This window comes from Mirounga leonina, unplaced genomic scaffold (genome assembly GCF_011800145.1).
Source record: "Mirounga leonina isolate KUSES-001 unplaced genomic scaffold, KU_Mleo_1.0 Mir_174, whole genome shotgun sequence".
In the NCBI taxonomy this organism is placed as follows: domain Eukaryota; kingdom Metazoa; phylum Chordata; class Mammalia; order Carnivora; family Phocidae; genus Mirounga; species Mirounga leonina.
The window spans coordinates 62,218,907-62,241,155 of NW_023270451.1; the positions used below are offsets into that span (position 1 = coordinate 62,218,907).

Below are 22,249 nucleotides of genomic sequence, written 5' to 3' on the forward strand. Positions count from 1 at the left end.
GCTCATATATGTGTAAGTTTGCACTAGAGACTTGAGCACTTCCACACCGTATTTACAGAGAGCAAAACTGCAACAGATGCATGCATACACAATATATGTTTCACCTAATGTCCACCTGGCTAGTATTCATTAAATTAGAGCTTGATAGTTCCTTGAGGGCTAGGACAGACATCTCTCATGCTTCTTGGTACCTACCTTCCCCGCCCCCCCAACTCCAGGGTATCTAGCACAATGTACACAACAGGTGATTAATAAACACATTTAGTTGAGTTGACAAATGCTTATGCAAACTTTTTTTTTCGATCTGATAGCTTTTTATCTGCTACTGGGTCTTATTTTGTGTTACCTATGTTAGAGATATATTGCAATTGAACTTATTTATGTTCCTAGTGCTAAATATTACTTTAGACATTTTTGTTCTGCCAAGAAATCTCATGAAGATAGACATAAAATAACTCAACCATTAAGTTAAGAACACTAGTGTTAACAAAGCAAAAAAATATATATTGTTAACGGATTTTAGTCCCATTGGGTATACCACTTAGGTACCATTTGGCTATTCACACAAAAGAGCTCTCAATCTCCAGACACCCTTGACGGAGACACTAGATCCCAGGCTCAGACATGAGAAGGGGCCAGCCAGCTCAGCTCACCAAGTGGCCCACCATTAAGCTGTACTCTTCTAGTATGGCTCTGAAAAGTAGCATAGTCCCCTGCTTCCTCCCTTGGTGCTCCCAATCATCAAAGCATCCCTATTCATTCAAATTATTTTAGTGAGTATTACTAAGGAAAATTGGCAAAGTTTAATGATTTAAAATGGGAATTTTCAACATTTTCGTAATTGGATAAAAATTGTACATTCCTTAAATAGCTATACAGTAACAGCATCTACCTCAATAAATGACTATAGATTCTAATTTTTCTTCTCAAGATCAGCACAGAAGTCAGGTTGAAGTTCTCTTCTCCACTCTGACTCCATCCAGAGGGAGGATTCCCTAAACTTCCACCATCCTTCCCAGCCCTACTTTTGACTGGCATAGTTCCATAAGGAAGAGTCTTCTCAGCCTGTAGATATGTGGACAAAATCAGGACAAAACAATTGCTGCCTTGTTTCAAGTAAAGTCACATTTCTTCCAGTTTGTACATACGTCGATTTCGGTGCCTCTGCCCAGAAGAGGCCCCTTTACAGGCATCTCTTCAGAATAAAACTCTATAAAAGTGAGCATGCCCTTCAGCTCATAATCTTGCATCCATTAATTTATCCTCAGGAGTGAAAATTTTACAGGAGATAACTTTATGCATTCAGACTTATACTCCAACAGTACTCATAATAGTAAAAATTGGAAGAAGTCAATTAATAACCCACAATGGGGAAATTTTTAATAAAATTATGATTTAGTCATTTAATGAACTATCAAGCAAACATTATAGCTATGAATATTAGATTGTAACGTATAAAAATCTGCTGCCTCTGATTCAATAAGGCATCTGTGCAGTGAGGGACTTCTAAAACAGGTGTCAGTCCCAGAATTATGGCACTTGGCTGCTATCAGCACCACTGTAAAGGGCAAGACCGCGTGCCTACCCACACTCACTTCCAAAGAGGTCTCCCTCAGGTTATCTGGTAGTGTAATTCTCGCTTTGAGTGCATCTGAGAAATGTAGTTTTCAGCTTTCCAGATTCCGCATGCTACGAGGGGTTAGAATACATGCTAGGGAGGTAACCCACAGGATCCATTGCTTGTGAGGAAATCAACAATTGTTTTTCTCCAGCGCAGTTACTCAGGTGAGGAGGAGCCAATGAGGCAGAGGTATAGCATCAATGGGCACTTTTTAGGAAGCATAATTTCTAGAACTAGCATGTTCAGGAAAAATATTTATTATTATTTTAATAAAACAATGTTTAATAATAGAATGTTTGTCAGTGACTAATATATTCTAAAGTCCTGTCAAGTGAATGAAATAAAAAATGACAGAATTGACAGCCTACTATTGTAGAAAGAGGACTAAGGATCAACAGATTCCTGTTTCAGTTCTGGTTTTATTACCAACTAAATAAATTGCTTAGTAACTTACTCATTTAAGTAAATAACTAGTTACTTATATGAGATCTCGGAGTAATATCAGTTTATTGAAATATAGAAGGAGGGATTTCTAAGTTTCTTTCATATCCCTAAAAAGTGTTAAATTTCACCATTATTATTATCATGATCATCTAGGCTATTGACTTCTCACGTAAATTTTAGCTTATTTAGTGTTATTTCTATGAAAAAGGGAAGCCACTTGTGCCATATATACCATATGTGCATAGTTACTCTTTTTCTTTAATAATGATAGTCCTTGGAAAGTTAGATTGTATAAACTTTAGAATATTCCATGTAATTGTCTTCCCCCCGCCCCCAAAAAAAATGTTTATGCTGTGCTAAAAATCCTTTGGTATCTTATAATTGTTCATTACTGAAGGGACACTTATCTTTCTTCCTTGGATAAAGAAAGCTACTATTTACTGAGTATATGCTCTACCACACACTGTGTTAAGTAGTCCTAAAATGCTACCCTTGCACTGTAGAAAGCATTAAACAATTATACCAGTTGGATTCCCATGGAATTTTTAGATTTACAAAAGACATTCACAAACTTTATCTCACTGAGTCCTCATAAGAATCCTGTAAGATATAAAATTTTTTACCAAAGAAGCAACTGAGCTTTAGATAAGTAATCTGTCCAAGGTCACACAGCAAGCAAATGGCAAACTCCTGACGGGTCTCTGTACCTCAAAACCCACAACAGGCTTTAACTATAACCTCTTGGCTACTGCACATGAAGAAAAACCTTCATTAAATGATACTACTCTGCTAGAGTTCATTTTTCCCTTTCGCTTTGGGCAAGATGGCTCAATTCCAGGCAAAGCCGGCACTTGCTCTCATTATGTTTCTTACCTGATTGGCGGCCTACAAAATGTAGTCATCACCTTTGACAAAGATTAAAGCTTCACCTCGCTAAGTAAGCACTCTAGATCAATTTAAGGCAGTACAGTACAATTTTACTTTATTTTATTTTACTATGATTGAATTAGAATAGTTCTAACCTATTCAAATTTTTATAAAAAATGATATTGTAAAATATTGTCAAGAGGCATGTGCAAGATATATAGGATGCGGAAAACTTTCTTCAACCAACATCACACTTGCAGTAAGCTTATAAGATCAAAAAGAAGGGTGAAAATTAACTTCAGGTACTAGGCACAGAAGCAATGGAGTTGTCTTTTGGATAATCTTGTCATTGAGGAAAATCTAGCAGTACCACTGTCAGAAGGGGAAAAAAAATCGAAAAAATAAGAAACGCTGGTGTGTAAAAATTAATAGATCAATAACCTATTTTCCATCACCTAGAGAAATAAACTCACATTTGGATTTACTTCATAATAATAGAATAATATAAAAGAGGGGCACCTGGGTGGTTCAGTCGGTTGAGCGTGACTTCAGCTCAGTTCATGATCCCAGGGTCTTGGGACTGAGTCCCAAGTCAGGCTCCCTGCTTAGTGGGAGTCTGCTTCTCCCTCTACACTTCCCCCCTGCTTGTGATCTCTCTCTATCAAATAAATAATTAAAGTCTTTAAAAAAAAAGAACAATATAAAAGAACAATGACAACAAATAAAAATTATTATTGCTAGAAACAGATACAGTCCCAGGGTGAGTTCCTTAAATGGAATCAGAGAGCATTAAAAAGGGAAATGATTTACAGCTATGATACCATTTAACCTTATGTCCTGAGAATTTATGATGTATGTGTATATGCTGAAGGGATTAGAATGAGTATTAAAATTGTCTTAAGCCATTAAATATTTTTAAAAGGTAAGAAAAGAAAAATGAAATACTTCAAAATAATAAGTATGATCTATTTGATTTGATTGAAAGTCTTATACAAGGAATTTTCCTACAAGTCCTAATTCAATACTTCCACTCTTTAACACACAAAATCATGTTATGAAATACACCTAATCCGATCTTCATTTAGGATGATATATGCATTCTTAGCCCCAAATAAATCACATTTGAAGATTTGCATAAGTTTGTGAGAACACAAAAACAAAAAATTTGTTCTTACTTTTATGTTTAAGGCCAAAGATATGAGATAATCAAAAGGCACAGGTGAAAGATACCCAAACAAAATAACTATCAACGGCTTGATTACTCAGAACAACTCTATAATTTAACTTAGGGAAGAAAAGACTTCTTAGGAAAGAAATAATAACCAGTTCAGTATATAATAGGATATTGAGTGGAATTTTCTCTGTCATCTCAGAATTTTAGCTAACGTGCAAAGCCCAAAATTAAATGCAAAATTCTAAAACAAAACAAAAAAATTAGAATGAGACCCTTAACACCAATTTTCTAAGAGGATGTAGAAATCACCAACTGGGGAATGGTGGAGATTGCTCAATTCTCTAAGAAATGTCCTGTTTGTGCTGAGAGGGTTTTCTTTCTTTGTACTATCCTCCCCCACCCCCAAGTCAAGTGATTAGAATTGGAAGGATGATTATAAGTGAACTGCTCATAAAGATGTGTGGTGCCATTCCAAGTAAAGATGTTAAATATGGTCAACTAAACATATATCTTTATCCTAATCCTTATAAAAACTCTACTTAAACAATAGTTTACAGAATTTTTTTAAAGGAATGATACCATGAGAACAAAGAAAACAGGAGAAAAAAACAATTGCAAAAGCAGACAAATTGAGAAAAATCAGAATTTGAAAATCAGAATGAATGTTAATGGATCTACCAGCCCTGAGAGAGCTGTATTCTAAACTGGCAGTGATGAAAGCCAATAAGCAACCCAATTTGCATTGCTGATCCCTGAAAACACTCCAGTAGTTGGAAGCACCAGATGCTTTGGAAGTAAAGGAAAAGATGGTTTTTAAAATAGCAGATTGGCTGAAAGTCTGTTTAAGAAGAAGTTAGAATCTTAGATCCCCTTACTTACTTCATATATTCAGGTTACTCTATCTTCTCCAACCTGGTAAATAATGGGAGGTTTTGGTCTCTGGAGAGGATAAAATAGATGGTAAAATGCAGCATTCATGAAACAATTACAGGATGCTATTTTTAAAGTATATTTAGAAACCAAAAAGAGCCCTTGAGAATTAAAAATAAGGAAGAGAAACAATAAACTCAATAGGTGAGTTGGAAGTGAGTTGAGAACTCCCTGAAAGCAAAATCTCTCAAGAAAGGAAAGAAAGAAGGAGGGAAGGAAGGAAGGAAGGAAGGAAGGAAGGAAGGGGAGAGAGAAAATAAAATTTAGAGATTGCCTTAGTCTGTTTGGACTGCTATAACAAATACCATAGACTGGAAGGCTTATAAGCAACAGAAATTTATTTCCCACAATTCTAGAGGCTGGGAAGTCCAAGATCAGGGCACTGGCAGGTTCGCTGTATACTGAGGACTAGCATCCTGTTTCACAGAACAACCTTCTTCTCACTGTAACTTCACAAGGGGAAACAGGGTGCTCTTGTCTCTTCAACAGCTTAAAAGGGCACCATTTCCATCCATGAAGGTTCTACCATCATGACCTAATCATCTCCTAAAGGCTCCACCTCCAAATACCATCACATTGGGGATTAGGTTATAACATGAATTTTGGAGCAGACACAAATATTCAATCTGTAACAGACTGTCAGTCTAGGAGATTCGATATTCAAATAACGAGAATTCAGAAGAATGGAAGAAAATGGAAGGGAGGAAATCATCAGAAATACTTCAAATATTTTACATACAGAAGAATAAAAATTTGCAAACTATAATATCTGAGTGCCAAGACAATGGGCTCAAAATAGATCCACACCAAGAGAAGACACATTATTTTCCAATTCAAAAAGAAGAAGAAGAAGAAGAAGAAGAAGAAGAAGAAGAAGAAGAAGAAGAAGAAGAAGAAATGAAGGAAGGAAGGAAGGAAGGAAAGAAAAAAGAAAAGGAGGGAGGGAGGGAGGGAGGAAAGGAAAGGAAAGGGAAGGGAAGGGAAGGGAAGGGAAGGGAAGGGAAGGGAAGGGAAGGAAGGAAGGAAGGAAGGAAGGAAGGAAGGAAGGAAGGAAGGAAGGAAGAAAGAAAGAAAGAAAGAAAGAAAGAAAGAAAGAAAGAAAAGAAAAATCAGAAAGGGTCTAAACTTTGGGAGAGATAAGGATAGGGTATAGAGATTACTTTAAAAAAAATGAATGGCTTTAGTAGCCTGTCATCAACACTGTTGAAGGCTGGAAGAAAATAGAGCAATTACTTCAAAATTCTGAGCAAAAATTATTTTCAGTTCCACTCCCAAACAAAATAAATTCAAGACAAGGGTAGAGATGTTTTTAGATAGACAAAATCCTCAAAATTTGCCTCCTGAACACACTTTCTCAGTAATGGACACTGGAAACAGATCTGGCAACAAGCCAGAGGAGACAAGAATCCTCAGGAAGATAATGAAAGGAGATCCCAGGAGAAATGGTTTGCAGGGACCTAGAAACGACCAGTCCAGATTAAAGGAGATCCGGATTAAAATCCAGATTTAGCGTTTTCTCCAAAAATACTAAAAATAGAACAACTGTTGTATCTAAAAGTATTGGTAGAGGATTTATATTATTTGGCAAAAACTTGAGGTGGAAGTAAAATCTGTACATGGAAAATCAAAAAATAAGCAGAAAAGACAATTTTAATTCCAGAAATGATGAAGTGTTACACAAGAAAATAATCATAGTATGCTACGTGAATATTTACATGGTCATAACAATGTAAATTCTTAATAGTGATTAAGACAAAATTATAACATAACCCTCTTGGGATGATGGGAGGGAGGGAAGTTTACATATGGTAGGCAAAGATGTAGGTAAAGTGTAGTTAAGTTTTCCACTGGGGGAAATCAACAGATATAGAAAGATCAAGAAGTAGCAGTATAAGCATGTCATTTAGAGGAATGACTACCAAAAGACATAGCTAAATGAATTAAAATTGGTTGCCTCTGTAAAGGAGGAAACAGTAGAGGGTATTGACGGCAAGAGGCTGCTGTGTTTTTGCAAAGGGCTTGGTAAAACATTTACTCCATTTATGTATACTATAGGAAGAAAATAAACTTAAAAGTAAAAAGAAAACCACTACTTGTGTGAAGAGAAAGTGCAATTTGTTCCCTGTATAGACATCTACCCAGGCTGAGGAATTGCTAGTCTGTACTTTTGCCTGAGTTGGGAAAATAACCACAGCTTTAGTGCCTTAAAACTAACTGACAGTTTTAATTCACAATTTTATAGTTCTGTAGATTAGAAGTCTGACACAGTTCTCGCTGGACTAGAGTCAAGGTGTCAGTAGAGTTGCCTCTGACGTCTCTAGGAAAGAATCCATTTCTTTGCCTTTTCCAGCTTCTAGAGGTCACTCACATTCCCTGGCACATAAGCTTCTTCTTCCATCTTCATAGCTAATAACATCAAGTCCTCGTATCATACCACCCTGACCCAACGTTCTGCTTCCCTCTTCCATTCTTAAGGACCTCTGTGATTACACTGGATCCCCACCATCCTTCCCCCCGATAATTCAAGATAATCTCTCATTTAAAGTCAGTTGGGATCAGCAACCTTAATTCTATCTGCAACCTTAATTTCCCTTTGTCATGTAATATGACATATTCATAGAACCCAGGGATTTGAATGTGGAAATCCTTGGAGGACCATCTATTCTTATCATCATTTAACACACCTAGGGACAGAATGGACAATTCAGAAGGTAAATGGACTTCAGCTGTCTTGCTAGTACTGCAGCTGAGAGAGATTCCCACTGATGAACAGTAAGGTAACCAACCACGAAGGTAGACCAATGGTTGTGGGCTTTCAAGGGGAAAAGCGAGACAACTCTAGACCATGCCCAAAAGAAAATTTTGTAGTGGAGAAGCTCAAAAGAATCCATATATTTGCCTAACCATCAAGAGTTAGACTGAATATTCTCTATAAAGCATAGATAGCCAATCAATGACAGTCAGAAAAGTGACAAAAACAAAACCAAAACAAAATGATAAGAAGAGGATTGTGTCATCACACAGACAAATGCAGAGAGATTTGCCACTTTTCTCTGATCTGTATCCCAAGCCCAGAGGATTCAGAACTTTTACAAGATTTTAGGAGTAGGAATCCTGTAAGAAGAACATAAAACCACCAAGTTACTCAAATTTATCTCTGGAGAAGAACAGCTTTGAATTCATACAATATTGATGCTGTAGACCTGATTGGAATTTTAATAAACAAAAGTGCCTGGAAAATTTACAGACTCTGACAAAGATGCAATAAGAGATGGAAAAAGTAATTTATAGCATAGTAACTATTGAGGACAGTTGGTGAAAAAAAAATTTAAGTTTCTTATATTTTTACCTCTATGAGTCTATATTCTTCAACAACGTGTTACAAGTATATGAAAATCTGGAAAGCCAATTCAATTTGTATGTCACTTAGACTACATTAGCTCTGGGTAGTACAACAGAGAGGAACACGATGCCCCTCAAGTGAGATGAAGGACCGTGTTCTTTCCTCAGGCTCTTATTTCCAGCAACAGTTCTCTTTAAAACTATATTCTCACTGTAAAATGAAAAAAAATTGGGCTCAAGTTTAAAGTGGTAAAATCATTTTTCATTTTCTAAGCAGTGATAGAATGACTAGTGCTGTTATAAATACAAGCAAGAGTTCATGCCTTCATGATATTAAAGTATATAAATGGAATCAACATTTTTCATTTCAAAGGTAAAAAAAGGTAGGAAAGAATCAGAGAAGTGATTTGCTTTTGTAATACAAACTATTTGCTCTGCTGTCATATTCAGTCTCTTTACTCTTACTCATCCACCTCTTCAACCTCCTACAGCCTTCAGGGATGGAGCAACATCTCAAAGAGTGGTGGAGGGTATATAACATTTAGTGAGCTGTTTCAACTTTAACAGTGGAGATTTACATGTTTTCCCCCTGAAAGACTATAGAATAATTTTTAACATTCAAAGCCTAAGAAAGAAAAAACAATTATCAAGCCATTATGCAATCATAAAACAGTATACTCTATCGATTTTCTCTTTCTATGTTATACTCTCCATTCTCTTTCTCTTTTTCAATTTTTGCTCTGTGTAGGAGATACCTCTATTACTCATCCTTGTTTGTTTCTCTTCTCCTAGGCACGTTGGAGAGCCAATGGACTGGAAGTGAAGTGATACATGTCATGTCTGTGTGGAGATATTTAAATAGACAGTGCAAGACCCACCACACTCTCTTTCCCTGAAATTGTGAAGATGCATGTTGAGGAGTTGCCAAAAGCTCAAAGCACCCTGGATTGTCAAACAACGACATTCAAGGCAGATACCCAAGAGAGTCCCTTGAACCCTAAACTGGATTAAACAGTTTTATATACAGCACCTTTAGAATAAATTTTTGTCTGGTCACGAAGAGTTTAATTTTTTGTTGTTGTTACTGTAGTATAACCTCGCCCATCCTGACTGATACACTCACTATGCATAACCTATTTCTCCATTTTGATTTTCATTTCAGGCATTTTGGCGGTAACAAGGTTTGAGGGAGGCACATGCCACACAATGGCATGAACACCCAATCACCCAATCATCACGTTTACGAACTACAAAAGGATCTATCCATAGGCCTTTCTCCACATTACTAAACGTGCTTGATCAATCCTCAGATTTAAGTTTGTCAAACATACATATATGAAGAGGTATAGGCATAAACGCGATGAAGAAGCAGTTTCTTTGGAATATAAAGCTAGCAGGAATCTTGTTGATTCAGTTTGGACCACAAGTCCTCACTAGGTGATACAGTAAGTATTTTGCTACTGTTTCTTGAGAAAGATGTCTTCCTATGACTGACAATTCAAGGTACGTTTATGGAAAAAGCACACCCACTGGAACCAGAGAAACTCAGTTTTTTATTCAATTCCACTACCACAAGTTCTTCGATTCTGAATAACGCTAAATTCTTGCAGCCTTGGCAAACATCTGCAAAATGGGGGACTGATATATCTAATTTGTGGGGTTTGGGAGTGATTAAAGATAATGCAGGCCAGAATATTTAGCACAGAGTTAATAGTCAAGAGGATAAATATTACTGTCATTATCTGTTTTCTTCTAAGATTTTGGAAATCCACCAGGTGCTAGGGGCCTCAGGGAAGAAAACAAGGTTCCTAATGATATCCCCTTGTTTAGTTTTGATGTCTCCTTCTGCTCAATCTCCTATGTTGATTTCCCAAATCTTTGCAGGGATTAGTTCCAAATATATCTACTTAGGTAACTGAAGAGAAACACAAGCCAGTACAGTCCGTGGGTGATACAGTCCAAGGCCCCTGGTGGGTGCCCGGATAGTGTTGAACCCTATATATACTATGCTTTCTCCTATCTATACACACCTATGATAAAGTTTATTTTATAAATTAGGCACAGTAAGAGAGTAACAACAATAAGTAATAATAAAATAGAACAATCATAACAGACTGTAATAAAAGTTATGTGAATGTGGTCTCGCTCTCTTAAAATACCTTATTAGGCCGTACTCACCCCTCTTCCCGTGATGAAACGAGATCACAGAATGCCTCCGCGAGACTAAGCGAGGTAATGACGTAGCATTCTGACGTAAAGTTAGGCTTCTTTTGACCTTCTGCCGATTAGTCGGGCGGATCTTCCATCTGCTTCCGCACCGCGGTTGATGGCTGGGAACTGAAACTGCAGATCCGGTGAGTTACGGTATTCTTCTCCGGCTAATAATAGTTTTTCTTTTTTTTTTTAAGATTTTATTTATTTATTTGAGAGAGAGAAAGAGAGAGAGGTCACGAGCGGGGGCGCGGTAGGGGGAGGATAAAGGGAGAAGCAGACTCCCCACGGAGCAGGGACCCACAATGCAGAACTCGATCCCAGGAGCCTGGAATCATGACCTGAGCTGAACGCAGAGACACTCAACCGACTGAGCCACCCAGGCGCCCTAATAATAGTCTTCTTTGGGCAAACAGAATTCCTGAAATGGCATGTATTTCTACATCACACGTTTTGTTCATGTTACTGACATTTGACTTGGGGCAAGCTTTGTAGAGTGTACTATGTATCAGGAAAGCAAGGTGGGAACGTGTTTCCAACCATGTAAGGCACCGGTCTGAGTTTGGGAAGGGATTACTTGGCATTTAATCTCTTGACTGTATTCAGGGAGAGGCAGTGTAGATTGATAATTAAGTATGCAGGTATGAACCCGAGGTCTGCCACTTATAATCTGTGTAATTGGACAAATAATTTTGCCTCAGTTTTTTAATGCGATTGGGAAAATGGTAATGTTACACAATCATTTGCTGGAGGATTAAACAGTTTTATATACAGCACCTTTAGAATAATGCTTGGTACCCAATAGGTACTATGTTAGTGTTAGTATAATCCCTATTGTGATAGAAGGAGTTTCAGTAGAGGGTTGATCATAGTTTTCTAGAACTTTGATTTATGTTTACACCAGCTTCTCAACTGTACATTATCTGTTTGAGTTATATCCTTTCTTATGAGAGTAATGAGAGAATCCTCTAGGGCTATGGGCCTCCTCAGCTTCTATTCCTATTTTAAAGAACAGAAGAAGCTGTCTAGAAATAATGCAAGTAAAAGTGGATGCCAAAGTATCGGGCATGGCCAATGGCAAATGCCAGGGTTTTGCAACAGCCCAGAAATACAGATATTTCTTAACTCTTCAAACTTAAAGTAACTAAAGGCCAAATACTGCTACTGGAAACATCAGGGAAAATTTGAAGTTCCCAGGCCTGGCCAGTCTTCCACCTGAATGGAATCAGCGGAGGAGGAGTTAATTGTGAAGGAGGAAGAGAGAATAAGATTATAATAGGTTAGGAATGCACTGGAGGTTTGTTCTAGGCCTTCTAGCCATGCTGTCAGTTGAAGAACAAAAACTACCATGTAAGTTCTAAGTCAAGGCAAATATGTTTTGCGTAGTCTAAGTCTGTCATCAAGGAGAGGAGATGCCTCCTTAATCTGAGGGTCTAGGTTAGTGACAGTAACTGACAAGGGAACATCAAAGAGCTCTCTGGAGACTTGTTATAAGCAGGCATGAGGAGTAGCTGATAGAACTGGCCCAAAAGCTGCCCTTCTTCAGTAAATTAGTTCGTATACTTAAACATTTATTAATCCCTGAATATATGCCAGGCCCACTGATTATGTGAAGAAACAATGATAGAAACAGAGTGGAATTTAAGAGTAAGCTGTGGAACTTAGGGACTGATTAGATTTGAGGGGTGGGGAAGAACAGCTAAGGAGACTTTTCAGGTTTTGAGGATTCTAGAAAATACCATTTTGGGAGGAATGATGAGTTTTTACTTTGGGGTGCACTGTAATTGCAAGGCTATTGGAATGTGATTTTTTACCTTTTAAAGACCACTATAAATGGAATAAGGAAGGCAGAAACCTAATGTTAGTGCTTCAAGGGAAATTGGAAGGTAAGAAAATGGAGATAAGGATTATGGTCTATTCTTACAAGACGATCGTGAAGATACGGTCTATTCTTACAAGACACACCTGGTACTATAATTATATAATGAGACATGCGGTAAAGAGAAGAATTTTTTTTTAACTGGAAAAAAAAATAGTTTAATAGCCTGATGAAGAGAATAAATTGGGAGAGAGAGATTCAAAGAAATGATGGATCATTGGCTCCAGAAGAGTTGGGTTCAGATCAAGTTTATAAAGAGAAGGAAAATCTCATTATTTGGGATTAGAGGAAAGCAGGATCTCTTTCTTCCCAGGGTCCTGGGATTGAGCCCTGCATCGAGCCCCGAGCCCCGCATCAAGCCCTGCATTGAGCCCCGCATCAGGCTCCCTGCTCGAGCCAGGAAACCTGCTTCCCCCTCTCCCACTCCCCCTGCTTGTGTTCCCTCTCCCTCGCTGTTTCTCTGTCAAATAAATAAATAAAATCTTAAAAAAAAGGGGGGGGGGGGAAGGAAGAGATTTGTTCTTTGTCCCTAAAATCAAATGAGGGCAGTTATAGAGAGATCATATTTTGGCTAAAAATAAAGACGAACAAAGTGGTTTTTAATGTCAAAATATAAATCATCATGTGTCTGGGAATTGTCTGATGTAAGAGCTAATCATTTGTGGTTGTGAAATGTCCATGGTTTCCCATTAGTTTCCTTACTCTACACACAAAATCATCTAGAGTGGTTTTGCATTATTTTTGACTGGAGATAGGCAAGAAACAGCTAAATGACTAGTTATCAGAAATGTTTATACCTTTGAAATACAGCAGCTCATTTGAAGTGACCCAGTCCATTGCTGACTTTCTGATTTGCAGAACTTGTTTTACACGTTTGCTTTCTACTCTAACACCATCTTGGACATTTTTCAAAGACCCAGAGAGCAGACAAATATTGATTTTAAATTAAACTTGTTGGAAGACTTGAAATCCCATGCTTTTCTCTGGTAGAAGAGGGAGAAGTGCATTTTCACCATTAAATGGCAAGGAAATCAAAGTAGCATTTAGGTTTATTAAACCTAAATTCAGCCATCTGGATCTTTGTAATGCAATAGAAATTTGAAGACACATGCCCTTGGAACTTATTTGAATAATGGAGTTCAGATCATGTTGTTGGGGTAAAAGAAAAATATAATTATTCTGTTTCATAATAGGGATGGTTGTGAGGTAGGGAGAAGGGAGCCAGATCTGTAGATGTTGAAATATCAGTCATTATCTCATGATCAGCACAATGTAGAAGAGGAATCACCTCTTCTAAAGAATACAGTTCTCTTACTACAACTAACAATTATCTTAACACAACCAACAATTAACAATATAGCACATTTCTGACTTCCATTTAAGCAATATTCATGCACAAATAGTTTTCGAAGTGTATGGTTATGTTTTGACTATAATTTTAATTTTAAACTATTTTAAAATGAAAACATAGAATATGAAAAAATAATAGTCTACTAATACACAGAGGAAGAATTATGCTGAATCTTGTATTGTGCTAAATATTTCTGACATGGACAAAAAATGATTCCTACCTTTTTGTATTTTTTAATACAATTTTAATCACTGAATTATATACTTTGCATACAATAAGATTAAGTTATTTTATAGTCGATCATAGCAAGACACTAAAAGGCAAAGCATGTAATATACATATACTATGGTTTTCTCTTACTCATAGTTAGGCTTCTTTCAAATGGACTCAGACTACCACATCACACTCAGCTCTGGACTTATCATTGAGTAGCCTCCCACCAGTTTTAGGCCTAAGAAAAGGCAGTAATAGGCCATCTAACTAAACTCCTGAGAGTCATTGGGCAGGTAGGAAATAATTGCTTTTTAGGTAGAAAGTACTAGTAGGACAAATCCAAGTAAAAGGGTTGACTATGTTGCAGAAAGTAAAATTACTCTTAACTCTTTTCAGAAGTTTCACTATAAGGTGCCATGGTGTCAATCAGAGTGAACAAAATTTGTTAAGATACCAAACACAAGATATTTCTATCCTCACAATCTAAAATACAGGGTTTCAAGTAACAAGATCATCTTCTGACAAACATCCTATAATTCCAAAAACTGTCTTTTGCTTCTAAACAAATAACAATTACTTTCTCAAACTGTAAATATTTAAGCAATCCAACCTAATGACGTCTACTCAAATATATTTGTCAATGACAATGGATAAAAATGAGCAATAATGTATGTGAGTCAAACAGGAACAACTCGTTACTGCCATAGTATAAGAAGTAGAGATATTTTACTTCCCCTTTAATGCCATTTTTTCTTTAGTGACTGTACAATATTCTTTGTCTCCTAGCACTTCCTTTGAAGTTATGAGCTAAGCAGTTTCTGCAGAGAAAATATTCTCCTTCCCCCATCTGCCCCTAACCTTATTCATATTAGAGATACTTTGGAAATAATTTGTAGAGTAAGGAAACGAATGGGAAACCATGGACATTTCACAACCACAAATGATTAGCTCTTACATCAATTCCCAGACACATCAAAGTGAGATGGTAAGCTTTAGCAAATAGAAATGCAGGACACCCAGTTAAGTTTAAATTTCAGATAATAATTTCTTTAATATAAATATGTCCCAAACATTGCATGGAGTGCACTAAAATATTACTTTGTACTAAAAAATTATTCATTATACAAAAAATTATTCACTAAATAAATTTAGTTTATCATAGTGCACTAAAATTATTTTGTACTAAAAAATTATTCACTGTTTATCTGAAGTTCAAATTTAACTGGACATCCTGCATTTTATCTGACAATCCTCCACAAGGACATTTTGTAGTAGCAATGTCTTTCTCTCTTACTAGACTGTGTGTTCCTTTATGGTAGGGATGGAGTAATTCATCCTTGAACAGTCAGCCCCTAAAGCAATGTCTGATACATAATGGATATACAATAAAAATGTATTGAATGAATGAATGAATGTAAAGGGTGAATTTTAAAGAACTGATATAGATAGATGTAAATATTTACTTTGTAGCTTATTTTGTTGGCATAGCTTGACAAAATAGCTATTACTGGTACTATTAAGAGTGAAGCCAGAGTTTCAGCCCCACCAGGGTTACCCCTTTGGCCAACTGGTATGAGAAACTGCACACCTGCTATTCTCTTTCTGGCTACAGCCGTGGCTGTGCAGTAAATGGAAATAGACACAACCTTCTTTTTGTGTGTGTGACCTCTGGATGCCCAGCTGAAACTTAGGTTACAGTTGAAGAAACCACAGCTCTAGTCGAAAACTGAGATGAAGACCCACTAGAAGATCCACATCTTCATTTGAATATTGGGGAATTAAGGAGCTTATGGTGAACAGTGAAGAACTCAACAAGTCTCCCATGAATTGCCACTGGCTGATTCTGGACACAAGTCACTCAAAAATCCCAGATGAGACCCCCAAAAAGCAAGATGTCTATTCAGCTATGCAACAATCATATTCGTTGTATCCTGGTTTGTTATTGTTTGGGGGGGAAGAAAGTATTGTCCTAGGAATGTGCAGAACTCTGCATGTAAATCCAAACTCTCAGGACTGAAAAGTGATTGACATGATAGAGCATAACGTAAATAAACTTTACACACATGCACACACACACACAGAGTATAAATATAAAATATATTTTTAAAAAATACAAATACGTTAAAAACTTACAGAATATATGTCTTTATATCTATTGATATATGGATAGATAGGTAGATAAAAAGATAAATTTAGACTCTGAATGAAACCATGTGGTTTTACAGATTTATAACTTTAACTCACAATGGCTAATGCATATTAACTACAATGTGTCATATCTCAGAAATGATCATGATCCCCCGTAAAATGGTGAAATGTGAGATCCAATATGGTTTTTTTTGTTCCCGCCCTTCTGATCTTTTCTCCCACACCTGGACTGTTGCAATGACCTAATATTCTAAGGACCTGAACCTCTGAGCTTCCCACTCCACCACCCTCCCTGGGACTATCAGATCCACATTGGCTGGTCCTCCAAGTCCATTTTCCATTGTTGTCACTCGGTCACATAAAATTGGTTGCCATTCCTCCCCCTGTACAAACCTTAATAGCAACTTGACTACTCCCCAAGGTGACTTTTGTGCCTTCCCAGGGAAATAACAATCTTTTAAAATATGGGAATGCAATTAGCAGAAACCACAGGATCTACCTGCCCTTTTTACCAGGGTAACCTTGATTTCAGCAGTGCCTTTGTTTTGTGATCTAACTCAAAAGAGTGACTAGTGATGGACTTTTTGACCAAGTAAGGGGAGTTAGGAGGATATTTGTTATTGTTGGATTCTTCTGGCAGGCTGCTGGGGCAGACCTGATATTTGAGACCTCCTGGAACACCTTACATGTCCCAGAGCAAACCTACCTTCTAAACAGCTGAAGTTCTTGGAAGTTTCTTCTGTGGTTCTTTTTTGCTTATTACTTCAGGTACAAGCTCCTCCATGAGGAAATCAATGTTTCCCTTAGTCTGACCCTACTCAATCAGCTCCAATTCAATTCACACTGTTTTTATAGTTCATGACATCTGAGTTTCATTTCCATCTCCACCTCCTTGCACATCAATTTTTTTTCCTGGCTAGTCCTCCTCCATTAACTACACATCTCTAGGAAACATTCTCTGCCTACTCCAGCTCATGTTAAACTATAAGCTCTAAGAGCGTTTCTACTTTATATCTACACTTCTTGCTAATGCTAGCAAAAATTTTCTTCCTAGGTGGAAACTCACATGAGCAATCATCAATCCCCATTATAACTTTTACAAAAGTTACAGCATTTTTATACTAATTCATGGGAAAAACAAGATCAAGGGTCAATTCCTTAATACTCATATGTACTCCTGAATAAACATTCCAGATAGATTTGAAATTTGTTATTACATGGGTGCAATCAATTCCTGAAGCAACAGCAAATGGCATCATTAGCTCTGCACATTTAAACTAGTGTTCAGAGGCTGTGTATATTAGTGGGAATTGGTAGTAATACTCAAAATACATTCAGAACTCAATTTTGTATGTGATAAGCTTTCTTTAAATATTTAAGCTGAAATACTATTTTAGAACCAAGAACAGGACACAGGAGTACACACTGTACGGATAACCTACATCAAATGGTTCCTAAGAATACAAGGGATGATTCCAGAACTTGACTTTCCATGCCTTAGAGTGGATTCCTAAAAGGCTCCAAATTGGGTCTCACATAAGTAGAAAAACATACTTATGCCTAAAGGATATATAAATGAAAAGTTTGGAAAGGCACACGAATTTTCAGGGCTTTGCGCAGTCAGGCTCATGGAGGATACCAGTTGCCTTATCTTTTTCATTTAGGCTTCAGATTAATTCAACAAACATTTAGGGTACACCTACTGACTATTTTTGCCTTTGTTGCTAGGAGTTGGGTTAGAACAATAAATAAAGCAAACTTCCTGCCATCAAGGAGTTCAGTCTAGTTAGAGAGACCACCATAGAAATAAGCATATACGGCGTGACATTTACAGCCCCGAGGCAGAACTCATGTATTATAGTTCTTTTGTACATCCTTCAATCACGCAATTAAAAAATCTTTCCGTACGACCTTGTGCGAGGAGGCACTCGGGTAGTGCCGTCTGGGAGGAACATGACAGAGTTGAAAGTTCCTCCACGCAGCTGTGCACAGCACGACAGTTTGATCGGAGCCTGAGGAGGGGGCAGGGTCTCACTGGTCACAGTCAGGGCCGAAGATTATTTGCAGTCAACTGCCCTAGAGGTAATGGGGTTTGGAACTACTTTGGTGATTTGGTAAAAAGAAAGAAAACGGAGAGGGGAACCCAGCTTACCCAGGAGCCCCTACCACTTGCTGACTGGACCCACTTAGCATCTGCAGGAAGGACAACAATAAAATGAAAAAACATTTCCAGGGGTGAACCCCAAAGGTCAGTCTCTGGCTGTGCGGAACAATGGGGGTCTGGCCTCCTCTTCTCTTCCAAAAGGGTGAAGGAGTCTTAATGAAGAGACATTTTCTCCGCGAAGATTCTAAACCCCAGCAGGTTCCACTAAACTCCAGGGCAGCGAAGCCACCGGCAGGGACCGGGGGCGGGGGGGGGGGGGGGGGGGGAATGGTGGGGGGAGGGGTGTCGCTATGTAAAACGCTACTCTGGGACCCGGACCCTGAGCGACAACCGCGTCCCCGCGTCCCTCCGCCCGCCGCGCGCGACCGCGGGCCGGCTGCACGCTCCCAGAGGCGCGGTTGCTGCGCCCCCGCCCCCGCCGAGCCGCGGCGCGGCGCGCACACCCGGGCCGGAGCGCGCGCCCGGCACACAGGCACCGCTGCGCTCGGAGCGGTCAGACCTCGGCCGCAGCCGGCAGAGGAGACCAACTCCCGCGCGCCCGCCGGCGTGCGCCTCGGCTAGCGGCTCCCGGTTCCCGCGACCACCGCGCGTCCTGCTTCCGATTATTCCCGTCTCCCTCTCAGTCTCTCTGCTGGCGCTCGCTCGCTCGCTCGCTCGCTCTCTTTTTCAGACACTCACACACGCACACACACACACAATCTCACAGCAATCTATACACTGAAGGAAAAAACATTTCCTTCGCGCCCCCTCCCTGTCCACCCCAAGAAGCTGAGCAGCCGCGTGGCGGGGGACCCCCGGACCGTCTGGAAATGCTAATCCTAAAGCGCTTCCTCGCTTGTATCCAGCTCCTCTGTGTTTGCCGCCTGGGTGAGTGATCAGACCTCAGTGGGGTTTCATCTCCGGGATCGTTTGGGACACGGTGGGGGGATTTGAGAGCATTAGGTACTTGCTACCGCCGCCGCCATCTAGCCAGGAGGGAAAAGGCGTGGTGGCCTGGGGATCCCACGAGGTTGGCGACGCCGCGATGGGTGTCAGCGGCGTGGGAGGATGCACCCCCTTCCCACCTCGCACCTCCACCACCTTCCATCCGCCCGCGGGGAGCTCGGCCAGAAGGGAGAGGCTTGCCATTCTCGGTTGCTGTCCACACAGCTCTTGTGTCTCCTGTTCCGCAAAGTGTGAAAAGAGCCTTTTAGGTACACATAAGAAGAGAAATACAACCAAGGTGCGGGGCTACGTATTAGATAGTGTTTTTGCTTTTAGATTCATTATGGGCTTGAATGAAAAATACACGTGCCCGATGCGAGTTACACACACACACACACACTCCCAAGAGGTAGTAACAGGAACAAGCACCAACCTGACTTTTCAGTGTTTTCCAGTACTTTTAATTTAGTCACATTCAAGTCTGGGCAGTTTCGTTAAAAAAAAAAAGTTTCAATCAAAATTTCTATCAACGTTCTGCCAACTGCTGCCAAAGTCACAGGGAAGCTGCAGGTTGGTGTATTTATTCATGGATCATCTTTCATCCACCACTTTCCAGGTTTCACATTCGCTACTGAAATTCCACTTTGAAACAGCCAGTTAGAATTATTTACCTGGGATGCAGATTCCAGTGTTCCAGTCATTTTCCAGATGAATTGTAATATTGGATTTTTATATTTCATTTAAAAAAAAATCTTTTTTCCTTCATGAAGATTTTCTATTACGATGGACTATAATAGGTTTGGAGGTATTAACCTGAAAGTTAGAAGATGTACTTGAACTTGTGAATACACATATTTTACTCTTTTCAGTTCGAGGATCCCAATTTTTTTAAATTTTAGATTATTCATTGTAGATATTAACCTACATTTTTATTCAATATAGATGGTGCTGCTCTTGGCACAGTAACCTTTACAAGGAGAAATCATTTCTTGTTCTAACTAATGAGAGTTACATTTCAAATATGGTGATAATTGCCAACAGCCCCCAGATAATGGACATAATTTAAATTCTGAAAGCTTTACAAAAATACTCTGGGGGTGATGTGATACACAAGGTTGACATTTAAGACTAGCAGGAGAATCTGGTCCTGGTTTTCTCTCAAACCACAGAGTTAAATCTGGAGGGGGGGTGGGGAAGAAATTTTTTGAAAGTGCTGTGCTCATTAAATACACACCTGTTGAATTTGCATTTCTATTACAGATCTGCTTTAACAAGAAAGCCAGATCCTTTTGGTACTTAGATTATTATTTAAAATAAATCTCATTGTATGGGGTGCCTGGGTGGTTCAGTTGTTAAGCATCTGCCTTCGGTTCAGGTCATGGTCCCAGGGTCCTGGGATCGAGCCCCATATCGGGCTCCCTGCTCGGGCAGGAAACCTGCTTCTCCCTCTCCCACTCCCCCGCTTGTGTTCCCTCTCCTGCTGTGTCTCGCTCTGTCAAATAAATAAAATCTTTAAAAAATAAGTAAGTAAAAAATAAATCTCACTGTAGTACAGAGATAAACCAGAGAATATTGCTTTGTATGCCATCAAAACCAGTACTTTGAATATATTGTGAATTTTTAAAAATTGAGTTATAATTTGCATAGCACACAGTTCATCGTTTTCAAGTGTACAATTCAGTGGGTTTTAATATACTGACAAAGTTGTACAACCATCACCCACTATCTAATTACAGAGCATTTTAATCACCCGCAAAAAAACTAGTAACAGTCATCCCTTATTCTCTCTGACCCTAGCCCTGGCAATCGCTAAGCTACTTTCTCTTTTTGTAGATTGGCCTATTGAGCATTTCATAGAAATAGAATCATACAATATGTGGCCTTTGGTATCTGACTTCGTTCACTTAGCATAATGTTTTCAGAATTCATCCGTGTTGTAACCTGTATCAGTACTTCATTCCTTTTTGTGGCTGAATGATATTCCATTCCAGTATTCCGTGGTTTGCAAAGGCTTATCTCTATAAAGCATTATTTATAACCTATTATTTTTGGTTATACAGATTTTGATTTGTTGGATGTTTTCTTTAATTGATGATGTAAAATTTAACTGTAAAGAATCGGAGGGGGAGACGAACCATGAGAGAGGATGGACTCTGAAAAAGAAACTGAGGGTTCTAGAGGGGAGGGGGGTGGGAGGATGGGTTAGCGTGGTGATGGGTATTAAAGAGGACACATTCTGCATGGAGCACTGGGTGTTATGCACAAACAATGAATCATGGAACACTACATCTAAAACTAATGATGTAATGTATGGTGATTAACATAACAATAAAAAAATTTTTTAAATTTAACTGTAAAGAATTAAATTAATTCTTTAAGAGTATTATAAGTTTATGTAATATTGAATGTAAGCCTGTATTAGAACTCAAAATGTGCTTTGTGTGTGTGTGTGTGTGTGTGTGTGTGTGTGTGTGTGTGTGGTGAGACAGGTGACAACTTTTGTATCCCTTTCCATTTTAACAAAGTTGACCTCTTACATTGTTGCCCACATGTTGACCTACAGACCTTGTCAACCTCAAATCAGATGAATATCTTGATTTCAGGGTAATATGTTTTGAAACACTGAAGCATATTATCTGCAAATAAAATATGCAGCCTCCATTTCAATTATTTTTCCCTCAACAACTACTGTAGTATTTGTAGATATATTTATTGCTCATCTTCAGTGTCCTTGGAGCCAGTGATGTGCCCTGGCACAGGTAATAAATGCTCAGGAAAGTATCAACTGAGAGGTGCTGTGTAGGATGACCACTCCAATACAGTTTGAATGAATGTGAGGCTGCCATTCTTACTATTATCCTAGAACAAGTTGTAACATTCACTAAGGTGTTCGTTGTTAACAATTAAGAATGAGTTAGCAACTAAGGACTTTACCACTTTCTGTTTAAAATGCCTTGATTTTTTTTTTTAAAGATTTTATT

The 22,249-nt window shown here is 38.6% G+C and overlaps 1 protein-coding gene and 1 non-coding gene across 2 annotated transcripts in view; one reads left to right on the plus strand and one right to left on the minus strand.

Moving 5' to 3' along the window:
- Nucleotides 1-9,534: 9,534 nt before the first annotated feature.
- LOC118021439 lies at nt 9,535-9,637 on the minus strand. Its single transcript, XR_004682181.1, has one exon. It is a non-coding gene; the product is annotated as a small nucleolar RNA U13 (small nucleolar RNA).
- Nucleotides 9,638-19,153: 9,516 nt separating this feature from the next.
- The window catches only part of PTPRZ1 (protein tyrosine phosphatase receptor type Z1), a 168,117-nt gene continuing 165,021 nt past the window's right edge, over nt 19,154-22,249 (plus strand). The window contains exon 1 of the mRNA XM_035021005.1: nt 19,154-19,211. Within this exon, the coding sequence (XP_034876896.1) occupies nt 19,154-19,211 (58 nt within the window). The remainder of the gene's footprint in view (nt 19,212-22,249) is intronic.